This window comes from Homarus americanus, unplaced genomic scaffold, assembly GCF_018991925.1.
Source record: "Homarus americanus isolate GMGI-L3 unplaced genomic scaffold, GMGI_Hamer_2.0 scaffold60624, whole genome shotgun sequence".
In the NCBI taxonomy this organism is placed as follows: Eukaryota; Metazoa; Arthropoda; class Malacostraca; order Decapoda; family Nephropidae; genus Homarus; species Homarus americanus.
The window spans coordinates 271,530-287,500 of NW_024751924.1; the positions used below are offsets into that span (position 1 = coordinate 271,530).

The 15,971-nt window shown below is 44.3% G+C and overlaps 1 protein-coding gene across 1 annotated transcript in view; it reads left to right on the forward strand.

The window, feature by feature from the left end:
* Window positions 1-15,971, forward strand: part of LOC121854882 — a 100,423-nt gene that overhangs the window by 30,108 nt on the left and 54,344 nt on the right. Inside the window, exon 3 of the mRNA XM_042349692.1 lies at window positions 1,546-2,905. Within this exon, the coding sequence (XP_042205626.1) occupies window positions 2,309-2,905 (597 nt within the window). The 5' untranslated portion in view covers window positions 1,546-2,308. The remainder of the gene's footprint in view (window positions 1-1,545; window positions 2,906-15,971) is intronic.

Below are 15,971 nucleotides of genomic sequence, written 5' to 3' on the forward strand. Positions count from 1 at the left end.
CGTGTTATCTTAGCTCTCTGTTATAGTTAATACAATGGTAATCATACAGGACTACAATGGTGCCAGTGGTTCTAACAGTTACTAAATTTACAGTTACAGTCAAAACCACTTATACATTCCAATGGTTCAAGTAAATAAAGGCAGTGTTTTATATCGATTATAATGGTGCCAAAGTTACTGGAGAAATCATAGTGGTGTTCGAGGAGCTATTCCATTGGCAACAACAGTGAGGTTACAGTGGTGACAATGGTGCTATTTCCCCTGAACATTGGCAACAGAATGAAATTGAATTGATTTTTTTCACCCCTTTTTAACGAAGCCATTGTTATAATGACAAGAAGGTTGGCTGTGTGTGTGTGTGTGTGTGTGTGTGTGTGTGTGTGTGTGTGTGTGTGTGTGTGTGTGTGTGTGTGTGTGTGTGTGTGTGTGTGTGTGTGTTGACTTCTTACATACACAAACCTTCCATGTTTTTCTCCTAACACAGCTCATACGCCCTTTGATAAATGAAGCTGTCCTGTGCTCTGTGTTTACTAATAAGCCGTGAAACCATTACTCAAGAGAGCATCTTTTGGTATATAATTCATCTTGATATTTTGTTTTCATTCCTAGTTGGGGAGGAGAGAGTAAAACACACACACACACACCACACACACACACACACACACACACACACACACACACACACACACACACACACACACACACACAAGCGTCATTATACACATACATTGTTTTGTTTTATAACTGACTGTGAAGTATAATTGATTCAGGTGTGTTCAGGTGTACAGTATATAATTTATTCAGTTTTTTGGTTTTGGTTTTTGTCATATTATTTTTATCCCTTCGTCTGTTTTTGTAATTTATTTGTTTTTGTTGTTTAGGTTTTGTCTCTGTTTGGATTTATATAGACTGTGTAGGTGTAGCAGGTATAAGCTTGAGTGTAGGTGGCAGGTATAAGCTTGAGTGTAGGCAGGTATAAGCTTGAGTGTAGGTGGCAGGTATAAGCTTGAGTGGGGTGGCAGGTATAAGCTTGAGGTAGTGGCAGGTATAAGCTTGAGTGTAGGTGGGTATAAGCATGTAGTGGGCAGGTATAAGCTTGAGTGTAGGTGGCAGGTATAAGCTTGAGTGTAGGTGGCAGGTATAAGCATGTAGTGGGCAGGTATAAGCATGTAGTGGGCAGGTATAAGCTTGAGTGTAGGTGGCAGGTATAAGCTTGAGTGTAGGTGGCAAGTATAAGCTTGAGTGTAGGTGGCAGGTATAAGCATGTAGTGGGCAGGTATAAGCATGTAGTGGGCAGGTATAAGCATGTAGTGGGCAGGTATAAGCATGGGTGTAGGTATAGCGAGCAAATATAAGTGTAGGTGTAGTGGGTGAGGTGTAACAGACAGCAACATACCCTGACCTGACACCTACATCCGTCACGGCGGCGGGAGGCGGGACACACACCTCTGAGGTAACATTTACCTTCGTGTTTATCTTGTGTGAGAGAGAGAGCCAGCTAACACCTCTACCTTGTTTTGTAATGTTTGTTTCGTCTCCCTCCAGATGTGTTGGTCGGGCTGGTGAGGGTTGGTGACCCCTGCAGCATTCGGGAGTCCAGTGCCTTTGAGTTGATACGCTCAGTGACCTCCTGGTGCGTCGTGACCTAACCTCACCTCTCACGCGTCGCTCTCTCTGACCTTTGACCTTCTATACGTCACTACGAAGTACCCTGACCTGTGCTATTCTTGACCCGTGGAAGAGAAGAATATAACATGGGTCACTCAGCCGTGTACTGTGACTCCTCGGGTGAACTTTCAAGTCTCTTGATATTTCACTCCTAGCAGTGGTGACTCGAACCATTTTTTTCTGTGTTAGTCTGTGACCTCTCAGTCGCCTCTCTTGACCTCATCTGACCCCACGTGTCATCTGTCCCACATGACCTTCACGTCGTGGGAGTTGTGAGGAACTTACAACAATTGTGCTCAAAAGTTTGTGTGATGCTCAATGGTTGAGGCGGTGATGTGTGTGTTAGTGAGGGGCAGCCAGTGTTCAGTGTTAGTACAGTGAGAGGGAAAGTCTTGGTGCTTCACCATATTATTGCTCAATGAACAAAATTCCTCCTTGTCATCGACGACCCCAGAAGAGTGTAGTGGTGTGGTGTGTGTGAAGGTCGTGAGGCGATGGTTCCTGAGCCCGCGGCCCCGCACACCTTCTGGTAGCTGGGGCCGCCGTGAGGACACGGCTGCGCCATGGCCTGTAGGCGGCGGTGAAGAGGTGGCCCTGCCATGGCCACACTGGCCACTGGCTAAGGTGGCCCAGGGGCGCCATGGAGGCCGGCCCCTGGCGAGGAGTTAGAGACGCCATCCTGCGGCTGTGGACGAGGCGAGACCCCCGGGACGCCCGCCAGGCTGACAAGGATGACGAAAAGTCGCCCATGTCGCTGGAGACGGTGACGGTGGACGCTGACGCGGCCACGGGAGGGCGGGGTGTCCCCGTGCCCACCGTGTCCCACTCCAGCCTGCCGCCCATCCCCGTGCCCGCCCCGCCCACCATCACCGGTCAAGGCACCAGCAAGACGGTCAGCATCAGACTGAGGCCCCCGGGGGAGACGGCGCCCCTGGAGGAGGACGTGGAGACAGGGGAGCAGCAGGACCCCGAGGCCAACGTGTGTAAGGCTCAGGAGCAGCTCGACACCCTCATCCGTAACCGCGGCTACCTGGTCAAGGACCACATCCCCAGGAAGGTGCTGGAGAAGCAGGTCATGGAGAACATCCGCCGCAGGGAGCGGATCGCCGAGATCCTGCGGCAGGAGGAGGGCGTAGGCTCCGCGGGCCTCCAAGGATCCCAGCAAGTGTCCAAGGATCCGCCACCACCCCAAGAACACCCAGAGCGTTCCCTCGAGATGATCAACCTTCTCACTAAGGTAAGTCATGTTGTCTCAGCCGTCACCAGCTGCCTCTATAAGGAAGACGCCAAGATCTTTATACTGGTGACCATTTTAGGTTGTGTTGTTTAATTACTGTAGGAATTTACGCCATTGAAGTTTTTGAGGAAAAAAATATGAAGTGTAGCTGTAGTGAACCAACTTTGGCCGCCAGGTTAATTATAGTGGACCTCTCATGACGTCACGCTTGCAGACATATTTTTAACAGGATTTTACGATGGAATTATAATGAAAAAATAAAAAAACCGTTTTATTAATTTAGTGAAAAGTATAACAACACTCAACACTGTACTGGAGTTAACTCTGTATAACTAGTTAACAATGTTTAATGACCCCGGCCGCTGAATCACCTCACACACTAACAACAACAATTATACAACTAAATAACCGTAAACATAGTTATAGATGAAGAACAAATGAATAATTAAATCATTTACATAATCACAATAATTAACTAAATAATCGACAAATTAACATAATCAGGTAAACAGAAATATTAAAAAATTTAAATCAAATAAATTAAATATCAGAAATTAACTAAGAAATAATTAATCTTAAAATAGGTCCTTATTAATACAAACTAACCTAACCTAACCTAACCACACCTAGAGCAAAGTGTAGAATGACATAGACATAATTACTGTAAAAAGGTGGAATTATATAAAGAAGACGTTAAATTATCTGTCAATTTAGGTCATATAAGTTGATATATAATCTTCATGGAGTTAATAATATAAATCAGGTGTCCGTGTGAGATGTTGCTTGTGTCAGGAGGTGTCAGGAGGTGTCAGGAGGTGTCAGGAGGTGTCAGGAGGTGTCAGTAGGTGTCAAGAGGTGTCAGGAGGTGTCAGGAGGTGTCAGGAGGTGTCAAGAGGTGTCAAGAGGTGTCAGGAGGTGTCAGGAGGTGTCAGAGGTGCCAGGAGGTGTCAGGAGGTGTCAGGAGGAGGTGTCAAGAGGTGTCAGGAGTGTCAAGGTGTCAAGAGGTGTCAGGAGGTGTCAGGAGGTGTCAGGATTATATGGTCGTCAGCTGTCGTAGTTATTATGGGCGGATCATAGTTCTCTGTTTGTGGTTCTCTCTCCAATCTTGTTTTGTTTTCTTTGGTTATTTTTCTCTCTTTTCTTCTTTCATCTTTTTTTTTGTCTTTTATTTTCGTTGTAGTTTTTATTGTTTTTATTTACTGTTATTATTTTTTTCTTCAATAACCTTTTTCATTCTTCTTTTGTTATTGATGTTGTTATTATTTTTATTTCCTTATTTGTTTTATCATCAACCACTGTTTATCGTCTTGAATATATGACTATTTCCTGGTTATATACGAGCCTATACAATATAACCCACTCTATATCTTTCCTATATCAGTCCTGTGTGAGTAATAGTACTATATATGTGGCCTATATATGGACTATACTAGGCTATGAGAATGACTATATACCCTTATCGGAGTGTGAGGGTATGTGTGTGTGTGTGTGTGTGTGTGTGTGTGTGTGTGTGTGTGTATGTGTGTGTGTGTGTGTGTGTTGTATCAGTGGGAGGAGCCTGCACTACCTAACACACACACACACATACACACACACACTGCCTCTGTCCCAAGCTTAAAGTCGACAGTCTGAATACCACCTACGAGTACTACTATCATTCTACCCACCCACCACTATTACCTACTACTACTACTACCACCGTTACCACCCACCACTATTACCTACTACTACTACCACCACCACCACCACCACTATTACCTACTACTACTACCACCACCACCACCAACACTATTACCTACTACTACTACTACCACCATTACCACCCACCACTACCATAATCCTACCACCACCACCACTACTACTACTACTACTACTACTACTACTACTACTACTACCACCACCACCATTACCACCCACCACTACCATAATCCTACCTACCACCACCACCACCACTACCAACACTAGTTCAAAGCATGATGGTGGTAGTGGTGGTAAATGGTGGTAGTGGTGGTAAATGGTGGTAGTGGTGGTAAATGGTGGTAGTGGTGGTAAATGGTGGTAGTGGTGGTAAATGGTGGTAGTGGTGGTAAATGGTGGTAGTGGTGGTAAATGGTAATGGTAGTAGTGGAAAGGAGGGAGTTATGATGAGAGAGAAGTGAGAGTGAGAGTGAGAGAAAATGAGGGAGTGAAGTGAGGGAAGAGTGAAGTGAGGGAAGAGTGAAGTGAGGGAAGAGTGAGGGGAGAGTGAAGAGGTCAGATCATCACCGCTGGCAAGTCATTATCGGCTCTCTGGCGTTCCTCATTTGTTTCCCCTTACTGGCTGGCTGGCTGGCTGGCTGGCTGGCTGGCTGGCTGGCTGGCTGGCTAGCTGGCTGACTGGCTGGCTGACTGGCTGGCTGGCTGGCTGGCTGGCTGTGGCTGGCTGGCTGGCTGGCATTCTGACTGGCTGGCTGGCATTCTGACTGGCTGATTGACACAGTCTTTCCCAGAAGCTTTACAGTTCGTTGAAATTAGTTGGAAGTTCCTGGAATGGGCGTAACACAGGGGTCCACTGCCTCTATCTATCTATCTATCTATCTATCTATCTATCTATCTATCCACTCGTGCTTTATCTTTCTTGTTGGCCTATTTCAAACACACACACACACACATACACACACACACACACACACACACACACACACACACACACACACACACACACACACACACACACAGAAGGATCAGAAATATGCATCTGATGTTACATTCTTGTGTTCATCAACGTCCTAATTATTTGATGCGTAGGTGGAATATGAGAGAGAGGTGGATGGGTGCAGAGGGAGATGGGTGGGTGCAGAGGAGATGGGTGGGTGCAGAGGGAAAGAGAAGGGGAGGGATGGAGAGGGATAGAAAGGGAGGAAGGAGTTGAAAAATAACAAGAGGAAGGGGAAAGGGGCCAAGGGAAAAAGAAGGGCATGAGAGGAAGAGATAAAGAGAATAAAGAAAAAACCCAGAGACAAACAGGGAGAGACACAGACAAAGAGGAGAGAGAAAAATAATAAAGGGAGGGGAGATAGATGCGAAAATAAACAGAAGGAATCAGAGAGAGAGAGAGAATTGCGACGAATAACAGAGGCATTTCATCTTTCACTAGTTACCCCTGTAAAAAAGTGTCAAAGAAAACGGGAAACACAAAGAGAGAGGACAATATCTTTTATCAAAATATCCAAATAATTGACCCCTAACCTATGACCTTTAGGTACATTGTCGCTGTTTGTTAGTTTGTTGACCCAATACACTTGTTACTGAAAGATATGCGTGATTAATCTTTGGAATTTGTGAAGAGAGAGCGGAGGAAAGAAAATGTCATCTTCATATGATTTAATAACCTTCTGAAACCATTGTTATCTAAGGTTAGGTTAGGTTAGATTTGCTAATTAATTAAAGCTATAATTAAGGTTATCTTATAGTCTTTGAGATAATAATTACTAACTCATTTTATCGCGTGAGGCAATTACGACTAATTTACGTTTCTGATGTTTTGATTTGGATGTATCACGGCCATTATCCTCTCGTGACGTCACTTCCTGCACGCCATTTCAAGGGGTTAAGTCATCTTACTCGATGGGTTTAGACATCGTACTCAAGGGGGCAAGTGGTTAAGTCATCATAGTCTAACCTACCGTGTGTGTGTGTGTGTGTGTGTGTGTGTGTGTGTGTGTGCGTATATAACGAGTGTATATTTGTGGCGTTGTGTTTATGGCCTTGTGTTGAATCATACAAACAATTACCTATTAATGGCTTATCTTAATGGCTCTCCTGTATGCCTCCTATCATTCAAACTTACGGAACAATCTCTGAGAAATTGAACCCTCGCGGTGTAAATAAACAATGAGGATCGTATCCCCTATCAAGGAGTCGAAGATGGCGGGAAGATGTGGTCGCGGCACTCTCCATCTTCGTCCTTCCGTTGCATGCCCTGGTTTCTGCTGGTTACTCTGTTATCTAAACGTACACGTGTAAGAGTTAAATATTCGCGGTGGATGAACCCTTATCGATTTTGGTCTCGGTTGTGGGTCAGGGAGAAGAGAAATGCCTATTGTACTGAGGGTTTCGGTGTCTGCCGTGGTTGGCGTGTTGCTGCTGGCGATATTTGTCGATAATGGCGAGTTTGCTGGCGGGATTTACGGTAAGTGGCGCTCTTCCAGGACAAGTCTTCCATTCCTGGAGAGTTATCAGCAACGTTTTCAGCTTCTGAAGTGTTGCTGACGACATATTTTGCCCCTGACGTGTTGGCTGACGGTATCAATTGGCAGTGAAGTGTTCTTGACAATATTTACCGGTACTGGCGCGTTCACGGCTATATGCACTACACCTGGCTTTTTTTTTTGGGGGGGGGGCTATATCAACTTTGTCTGGTGTGTTCCTGGCTATATTCACAGCCAGGAGAGGAGGACAGTACACACACTTACTGGTTGGTGTTCAAGGGAAGTAGTGTGTTCTTGGCGATTATTTTACGCAAACTTCCTCCCCGTCAGTAGCCGCTGGAAGCCATACGGGAGAGGCTCTTCTGCTTCCCCGCCGCTTTGTATATATATGAAGGGCGGGACATTTGCAAATAGGTTGGCGTGTCTGGTGGGAGTCGCGTATTTTAGGCAACATTGTGACTTGTGAGAACGGGCGGGGATGGCTGGAAGGGGATACGCGATGTAAATTTTCTCTCATTTTCTCTTTTATCTTTTCTCTATCTTCATTGTTTTATCTCTCTTGTTTCTCTTCTCCCTGTGTGTCGTCCTGGCAAGGGGCTTACGTGACAGATTATTATAGAGTGGCGATTGAGTTTTGATATAATTAGTGGATTACGTCAGGATGTGTATGTGTGTAGAATGTCACTGGAGGTATTTTAATGTGTTTAGTGAAGGTCCAGTACGAGCAATAAAGGTTAGAATAGATCAGTGAGGAATGCCATTCTCTCCCCCTGACTTTATTATGTTGGCATGATGTATAAACGTGGAGGATGAGCTGTGAGGATGAGCTGGGTGGAGGATGAGCCGGGTGGAGGATGAGCTGGTGGAGGATGAGCTGGTGGAGCAGGATGGAGCGGGTGGGAGTGGATGAGCCGGGTGGAGGATGAGCCAGGTGGAGTAATGAGCTGGGTGGAGGACAAGCCAGGTGGAATACTGTACTATGGAACTGAAGACTCGTGTATAGATCTTCTAAGAGGAAACGATCATACAACAAGAAGACTTAACAAAACAAAAACAAAAAACACACACACACACACACACACACACACACACACACACACACACACACACACACACACACACACACACACACAGATCCTCAGCAACAAATTGTCTTATGCATCACGTAATAAAAATATCATTTCGTCAGTCAGTAGAGGGACTTAACACACACATAAGCCACTAACTAAGATGTTTACCAAGACGGGAAAGTACTCCATAATGGCGGCTCTTAAGACAGGGGGGGGTTGGGTTATAGTGAGTCGTAATGGAAGTTCCTACAGTCTCTGTATTTAGGTATTCATGGTGTGTGTGTGTGTGTGTGTGTGTGTGTGTGTGTGTGTGTGGGTCACTGTCTTGCCCCAAACATGATAAACTTCACTGTGTTGTTGATGAGAGGAAAATTTCGCGACGATTCTGATTTTTTTTTTTTCGTTTTTTTTTAATATTTGACGAATATTATTAAAAAAATATCTTTGAAGGGATTTATCACGAATATTATCAACTTGTAATACTCTTTAACCCTCTTTATCAAGTCTTCATCTAATAATTATCAGTCTTTAATACTTTTCATCTCTACGGCACGATATTCCCATCTAAATTATCAACTGTTAATAACTCTCTTATCAGCAGTCTAAGATAATTAACCCAAGATAATTAACCCAAGATAATTAACCCAAGATAATAATTTTGTTTTAATACGTCGTTACTTTAAGATGAACTGTCTAGTTAAGTGAGTGTTATTATTTTTGTTTCTGGTTTATTTACTTCCTGGTTATGAGGTGCGGTGGTCGGGTGGTACCTTACTCTCTCTGTGGGTCAATGGTTCGATACCACTTAGGGGTTTTTTTTTTTCATAGGTTAGATTAGGTTAGGCTGTTATAAATAAGCCATTTTATACACAGGCTCAATAATACTCGGCTTTCTTACAAACACACGTTGAAAGCCGAACTGGAGCCGGTCACCATTGCCCCCCCTCCCCCCCACCACCTGCCCCTCCTCTTCCCTATTTCCTTCCCCCCTTCCCCTACCCCCCCTCCCTCCTTCCTTGAGAAAAAAATACTCCTGTGCTCATATATTTTCTTATGTTGAGTTTATATGATGACTATTACGGACATTGTGGTTGTTGTTGTGGTTGTGGTAGTAGTTGTTTTTGTTGTGGTTGTGGTAGTAGTTGTTGTTGTTGTGGTTGTGGTAGTAGTTGTTTTTGTTGTGGTTGTGGTAGTAGTTGTTTTTGTTGTGGTTGTGGTAGTAGTTGTTTTTGTTGTTGTAGTTGTTGTGGTTGTTGTTGTTGTTGTTGTTGTAGTGGTTGTTGTTGTTGTTGTTGTTGTACTTTAATGGACGATGGCAGGAAATATTTACTGAGTACTTCCTTGGTTTAGAAGAGGGAAGGGGAGGAAGAGGAGAGACAGAGAAGGAGAAGCAGAAGGAAAGGAAGAGGAAAGGAGAGGAGAGAGAAGGAAAGAGATAAGGAAAGAAGAGAAAGAATAGAGAGGAGAGGAGAGAGAGAAAAAGTAAAGAAAGAGAGAGAGAGAGTGAGGAAGTAGAAAGAGAGAAAGTAACACACAAGAGGAGAAAGTAAAAAGAGTGAGAAAGAAAACAGTGAGAGAGAGAGAGAGAGAGAAATGTAGGCCAACAGAAAGAAATTAGAGCGACAGAGAGAAACAAACAGAGAAAGGAAAGACACAGAGAAAGTAGAGAGAGAGAGAGAGAGAGAGAGAGAGAGAGAGAGAGAGAGAAAGTAGCACGGTGGGGAGAAAGAGAGATGAGAGTAATAGTGATTTTCTGGTACCGGGTCACCTGTCTGAACCCCAGGTGCTGGTGGCGGTGGTTAGGTTAGGTTAGGTTAGGGTAGGTTAGGTTAGGTTAGGTTAGGTTAGGTTAGGGTAGGTTAGGTTAGGTTAGGGAGGTTTCTGCATGTTAGTTAGGTTTGGGTAGAGATTAGGTTAGGTTAGGTAGGTTTGGTTAGTTAGGTTAGGTTTGGTTAGGTTAGGTTTGGTTAGGTAGGTTTAAGAAGGTTAGGTTAGTTTGGTTAGGTTTGGCTAGGTTAGTAGTTTGCCAGGTTAGGGTAGGTTTGGCTAGGGGTTAGTTTGGCTAGGTTTCTGGTTAGGCAGGTTTGGTTAGGTTAGGTTTGGTTAGGTTTGGCTAGGTAGGTTTGTTAGGTTAGGTTAGGGTAGGTTAGGTTAGGTTAGGTTAGGTTAGGTTAGGGTAGGTTAGGTTAGGTTAGGGTAGGTTAGGTTAGGTTAGGTTAGGTTAGGGTAGGTCTGTTTAGGTTAGGTTAGGTTAGGTTTGGTTTGGTTAGGTTAGGTTAGGTCTTGGTGGTGGTTAGCTTAGATTTGGTTAGATTAGGTTAGCTAGGGATCTCTTGACCTATTTTACCAGTCAGTTTCATTATCTCAAGGTCAGGTCATCGTAGAGGTCATGTAAACAAGATAAACAAAACGATATATTTTGAGACGACGAAAAATCGAACCAATTTTTTTGTTTGTGTATTTGTTTACTGTTGTTGTTTGTTGTATTTTCTTTACGTATGAAGTAAACAACAAATAAAGTGAATGTTTATATACTAATAAATTGTATTGTATTTATCGAGCGACCAATGAGCTTCCGATAAACAAAGGGACGCGTTCCTATTGGCTGTAAGATGATTGTTTCGACCAATCAAATGACTTTTATATATTCAATGAGCATATGGAAGCTTTGCCATTGGTTGCTCTTTTGTTCCACTTGTAAGTGATTAACGTTAACCAATCAGAAAGCTTATGATTATCTGGACACTTTTTTATTGGTTGTTGACGTCGTGTTTCGATGCTAAGCGATTATGTCGACCAATCAGAAAGCTGAATTGATTTAGGAATCTTCTCATGGGTTTTTCTATTGGCTGATGACGATGTGGAATTTACCATGTGGATAGAACCTGACCGTCACGTGGATAGACTTAACCGTTACGTGGATAGACTTAACCGTCACGTGGATATAGACTTAACCGTTACGTGGATAGACTTAACCGCCACGTGGATATAGACTTAACCGTTACGTGGATAGACTTAACCGCCACGTGGATATAGACTTAACCGCCACGTGGATAGACTTAACCGTCACGTGGATATAGACTTAACCGTCACGTGGATAGACTTAACCGCCACGTGGATATAGACTTAACCGCCACGTGGATAGACTTAACCGCCACGTGGATATAGACTTAGCCGTTACGTGGATAGACTTAACCGCCATGGATATAGACTTAACCGTCGTGGATAAACTTAACCGTCACGTGGATATAGACTTAACCGTTACGTGGATAGACTTAACCGCCACGGATATAGACTTAACGTCACGTGGATAGACTTAACGCCGTCACGTGGATATAGACTTATGCCGTTACGTGGATAGACTTAACCGTCACGTGGATAGACTTAACCGCCACGTGGATATAGACTTAACCGTCACGTGGATATAGACTTAACCGTCACGTGGATAAACAACCGTTACGTGGATAAGCTTAACCGTCATGGATATAGACTTAACCGTTACGTGGATAGACTTAACCGCCGCGGCGTGGATATAGACTTAACCGTCACGTGGATAAACCTTAACCGTCACGTGGATATAGACAACCGTTACGTGGATGGGCTTAACCGCCACGTGGATATAGACTTAACCGTCGTGGATAGACTTAACCGTCGTGGATATAGACTTAACCGTTACGTGGATGGGCTTAACCGTCACGTGGATAGACTTAACCGCCACTGGATATAGACTTAATAAAGTGGATATAGACTTAACCGTCACGTGGATAAACTTAACCGTCGTGGATATAGACTTAACCGTTACGTGGATAGACTTAACCGCCACGTGGATATAGACTTAACCGTCACGTGGATAGACTTAACCGCCACGTGGATATAGACTTAACCGCCACGTGGATAGACTTAACCGCCACGTGGATATAGACTTAACCGCCACGTGGATATAGACTTAACCGCCACGTGGATATAGACTTAACCGCCACGTGGATATAGACTTAACCGTTACGTGGATAGACTTAACCGCGTGGATATAGACTTAACCGTCCGTGGATGAACAACAAATCGTGGATATAGACCAAAAAAACCGTTACGTGGATAGACTGCCGCCACGTGGATAGACTTAACCGCCACGTGGATATAGACTTAACCGCCACGTGGATATAGACTTAACCGCCACGTGGATATAGACTTAACCGCCACGTGGATATAGACTTAACCGTTACGTGGATAGACTTAACCGCCGCGTGGATAGAAGTGGATAAAAGTGAGGAGGATCTGATCTGTAGTGTCGTGTTAAGGAGTCATACGGTGCGGCTGGCAGGAAGGAATTTCTAGGCTTAATATCGCAATAATTACAAGGTGATCCTCTCCCCCTCCTAGACTGATGGTACCTGTTGGCTGGCTTGTGGGGGAGGGAGTGAAGGGACAGGTGAGGGGTGAAGGGCCAGTGAGGAGACAGGTGAGGGGTAGAGAGGGACAGTGAGGAGACAGGTGGGGGAGTGAGAGGGCCAGTGACGAGACAGGTGGGGGGTGGGAGGGCCAGTGAGGAGACAGGTGAGGGGTGAGGAGGACAGTGAAGACAGGTGGGGGAGTGAGAGGGACAGTGAGGAGACAGGTGGGGGGAGAGGGACAGTGAGGAGACAGGTGAGGGGATGGGGAGGACAGTGAGGAGACAGGTGAGGGGGGGGAGAGGGACAGTGAGGAGACAGGTGAGGGGTGAGGAGGACAGTGAGGAGACAGGTGAGGGGGTGGAGGGACAGTGAGGGAGGGTGAGGGAGTGGGAGGACAGTGAGGAGACAGGTGAGGGGGAGTGAGGAGGGACAGTGAGGGAGACAGGTGAGGGGTGAGGGACAGTGAGGGAGACAGGTGAGGGGGTGAGGGACAGTGAGGAGACAGGTGAGGGTAGAGGGCCAGTGAGGAGACAGGTGAGGGGTGAGAGGGACAGTGAGGAGACAGGTGAGAGGGACAGTGAGGAGACAGGTGAGGGGGTGGGGAGGGACAGTGAGGAGACAGGTGAGGGGAGTGGGAGGGACAGTGAGGAAACAGGTGGGGGTGAGGAGGGTGAGGGAAAGCTTAGGAAGAGAGGGGTTTAGTGAGAAAGAGACAGACAGACAGACAGACAGATTGACAGACAGAGACAGAAATGAAGAGATAAATCGATAATGGATAATTTGATAAACAGAGGGCGGAAACACAGACGAACCACACAAACATTCAAACATACAGTTAATACACATACACCATCATGTGTGTGTGTGTGTGTGTGTGTGTGTGTGTGTGTGTGTGTGTGTGTGTGGTGTGTGTGTGTGTGTGTGTGTGTGTGTGTGTGTGTGTGTGTGTGTGTGTGTGTGTGTGTGTGTGTGTGTGTGTGTGTGTGTGTGTGTGTGTGTGTGTGTGTGTGTGTGTGTGTGTGTGTGTGTGTGTGTGTGTGTGTGTGTGTGTGTGTGTGTGTGTGTGTGTGTGTGTGTGTGTGTGTGTGTGTGTGTGTGTGTGTGTGTGTGTGTGTGTGTGTGTGTGTGTGTGTGTGTGTGTGTGTGTGTGTGTGTGTGTGTGTGTGTGTGTGTGTGTGTGTGTGTGTACGCAAGGTATTAGATCCCTGCATACTGAACGTGAACACACGGACCCTCTGGCCAAGACATACACATACATAAACACACACACGTACATACAAACGAACGTACACATATACAAACATAAGAGAAAATATATTTATATATACACAGACACAATACATGCATGAACGCACATTCAAGTACACACATAGAACAATATATGCACACACACACACCACACACACACACACACACACACACACACCTACAATGCAGCTAATTGTCAGGAATTTCTTGCCTTCATATAGGTCAGGGTCACACACACACACACACACACACACACACACACACACACTAATTTATAACTCAGCGTGTGTTATTTCACCACAGTACTGACCTGATCACACCATATCAAAATTACCTACTACTACGACTACTACTACTACTACTACCACTACTACTACTACTACTACTACTACGACTACTACTACTACTACTACTACTACTACTACTACTACTACTACTACTTTTTAATGGCCTCAGCCTCCCCAATACACACCTTCGCCACCATTTTATTACCTTAATATTAAATATCCTAATACATAAGAAGCTATCCTATCTGTGTTGAGTTAGTTGAGCCGCAGATCTATGCGGCATTCAGTGACTGTAGCCCTACTACCACCACTACTACTACTACTACTACTACTACTACTACTACTCACAGTAAACCAGAACAGAATTGACAACCCAGTAACTTACCTCTTGCCGTGTGCATAAAATTCTCCTCGAGGCCTGACGTAGTTGGCCACCAGAGTGAAATTCGTTCTGCTTTTCGTTGTGTTTATAATGAATACAAGACGAGATTATGTATATATGTATGACGGAACATGTATTACCAAGTAGTTGTATAGTGTAGTACTTATATGAATACTGATGTGTGTGTGTGTGTGTGTGTGTGTGTGTGTGTGTGTGTGTGTGTGTGTGTGTGTTTTGACAACTTTCTTGTTTTTATGTCCAATAGTTTTGTATTGTTTTGGTAATCCATCATATGAAAATTTGAACACACACACACACACACACACACACACACACACACACCTCTTTACATTTTTCACTCTACAATATTTCCTATCATCTTTATCATCCTCTTTATCTCTTATTATCATACGCCCCCGTTAACAGGATCATCCCACTACTCACACACTACTCACCTGTTGTCATTAGGTTGGCCAGGTGAGGTGATTGTCTCTCTTACCTGTAATTAAGTAGATAAGGTAAAGTTTTATAGTACCCTCACCTACCATCATCATACTTCAGGATAACTAAGTGTATGTTCTGTTATACTTCCTACTGTGTGTGTGTGTGTGTGTGTGTGTGTGTGTGTGTGTGTGTGTGTGTCATCATATCAACAAAACTCAAGTTGCAATACAAACAATCAGTGAGGTGTTGCAACTTGACGTGGTTAAGTAAAGAAACTCACTAAACAACCACATCAAGGAACATCAACTACGTAACTACGATTAAATTTAACTTCAAAACCTTAATCAAGAGTTAGTAGCTACAGTTAATTGTTTAGTGGATAATATTAAGGTAAAGGAAGTGTTTTTGTTGTAGTGTAAAGTCTTGTATCTGTGCTGGATGTCAGTGATTGGACCTGACAGAAGTGAACGTTAGGAGATACGGGATTTATGTTGGGAATTTACTGTGCGGCTCGTCTTCACTGCCAAGGTTTTTTTTTTGTGAGTTGTGGTGTTTTTGAGGGGGCTTGGGTCACATGGTTATCTCTCTCTCTCTCTCTCTCTCTCTCTCTCTCTCTCTTTGTGCAATATGAAACAAGTATCGCGGCCCTGACAACATAAGTCCCGCTCTAATTCCACTAACAAAAACGAATTGCCTCTATCGCCATTGTAAACATAACCTTTCAGGGCCTAAAATAAAATATCAAACTCATTTTATTTTCCACCTCACGACCGATTCAATCAAGATTTTATGATCAGATTAAGAAGATTGTTTTATTTCTTATCTCTTAGATGTATCTGACTGGCTGCTAGATTAAGAGATTGAGGAAAAATATGAATAATAGATATGTTCGTATCCCTCCATCATCTCTGGTAAACAAACGGAGAGTGTGAATGGGAGGTGGTGTCGTCACTCACTCTGCTAATCTTAGCACCCCGCTATTTTCAGATCTTCTTCCTGCTATATTTAGCATAAACCTTCACATATATTTTTTGTTCTCTTTATCTCTATAGTTTTT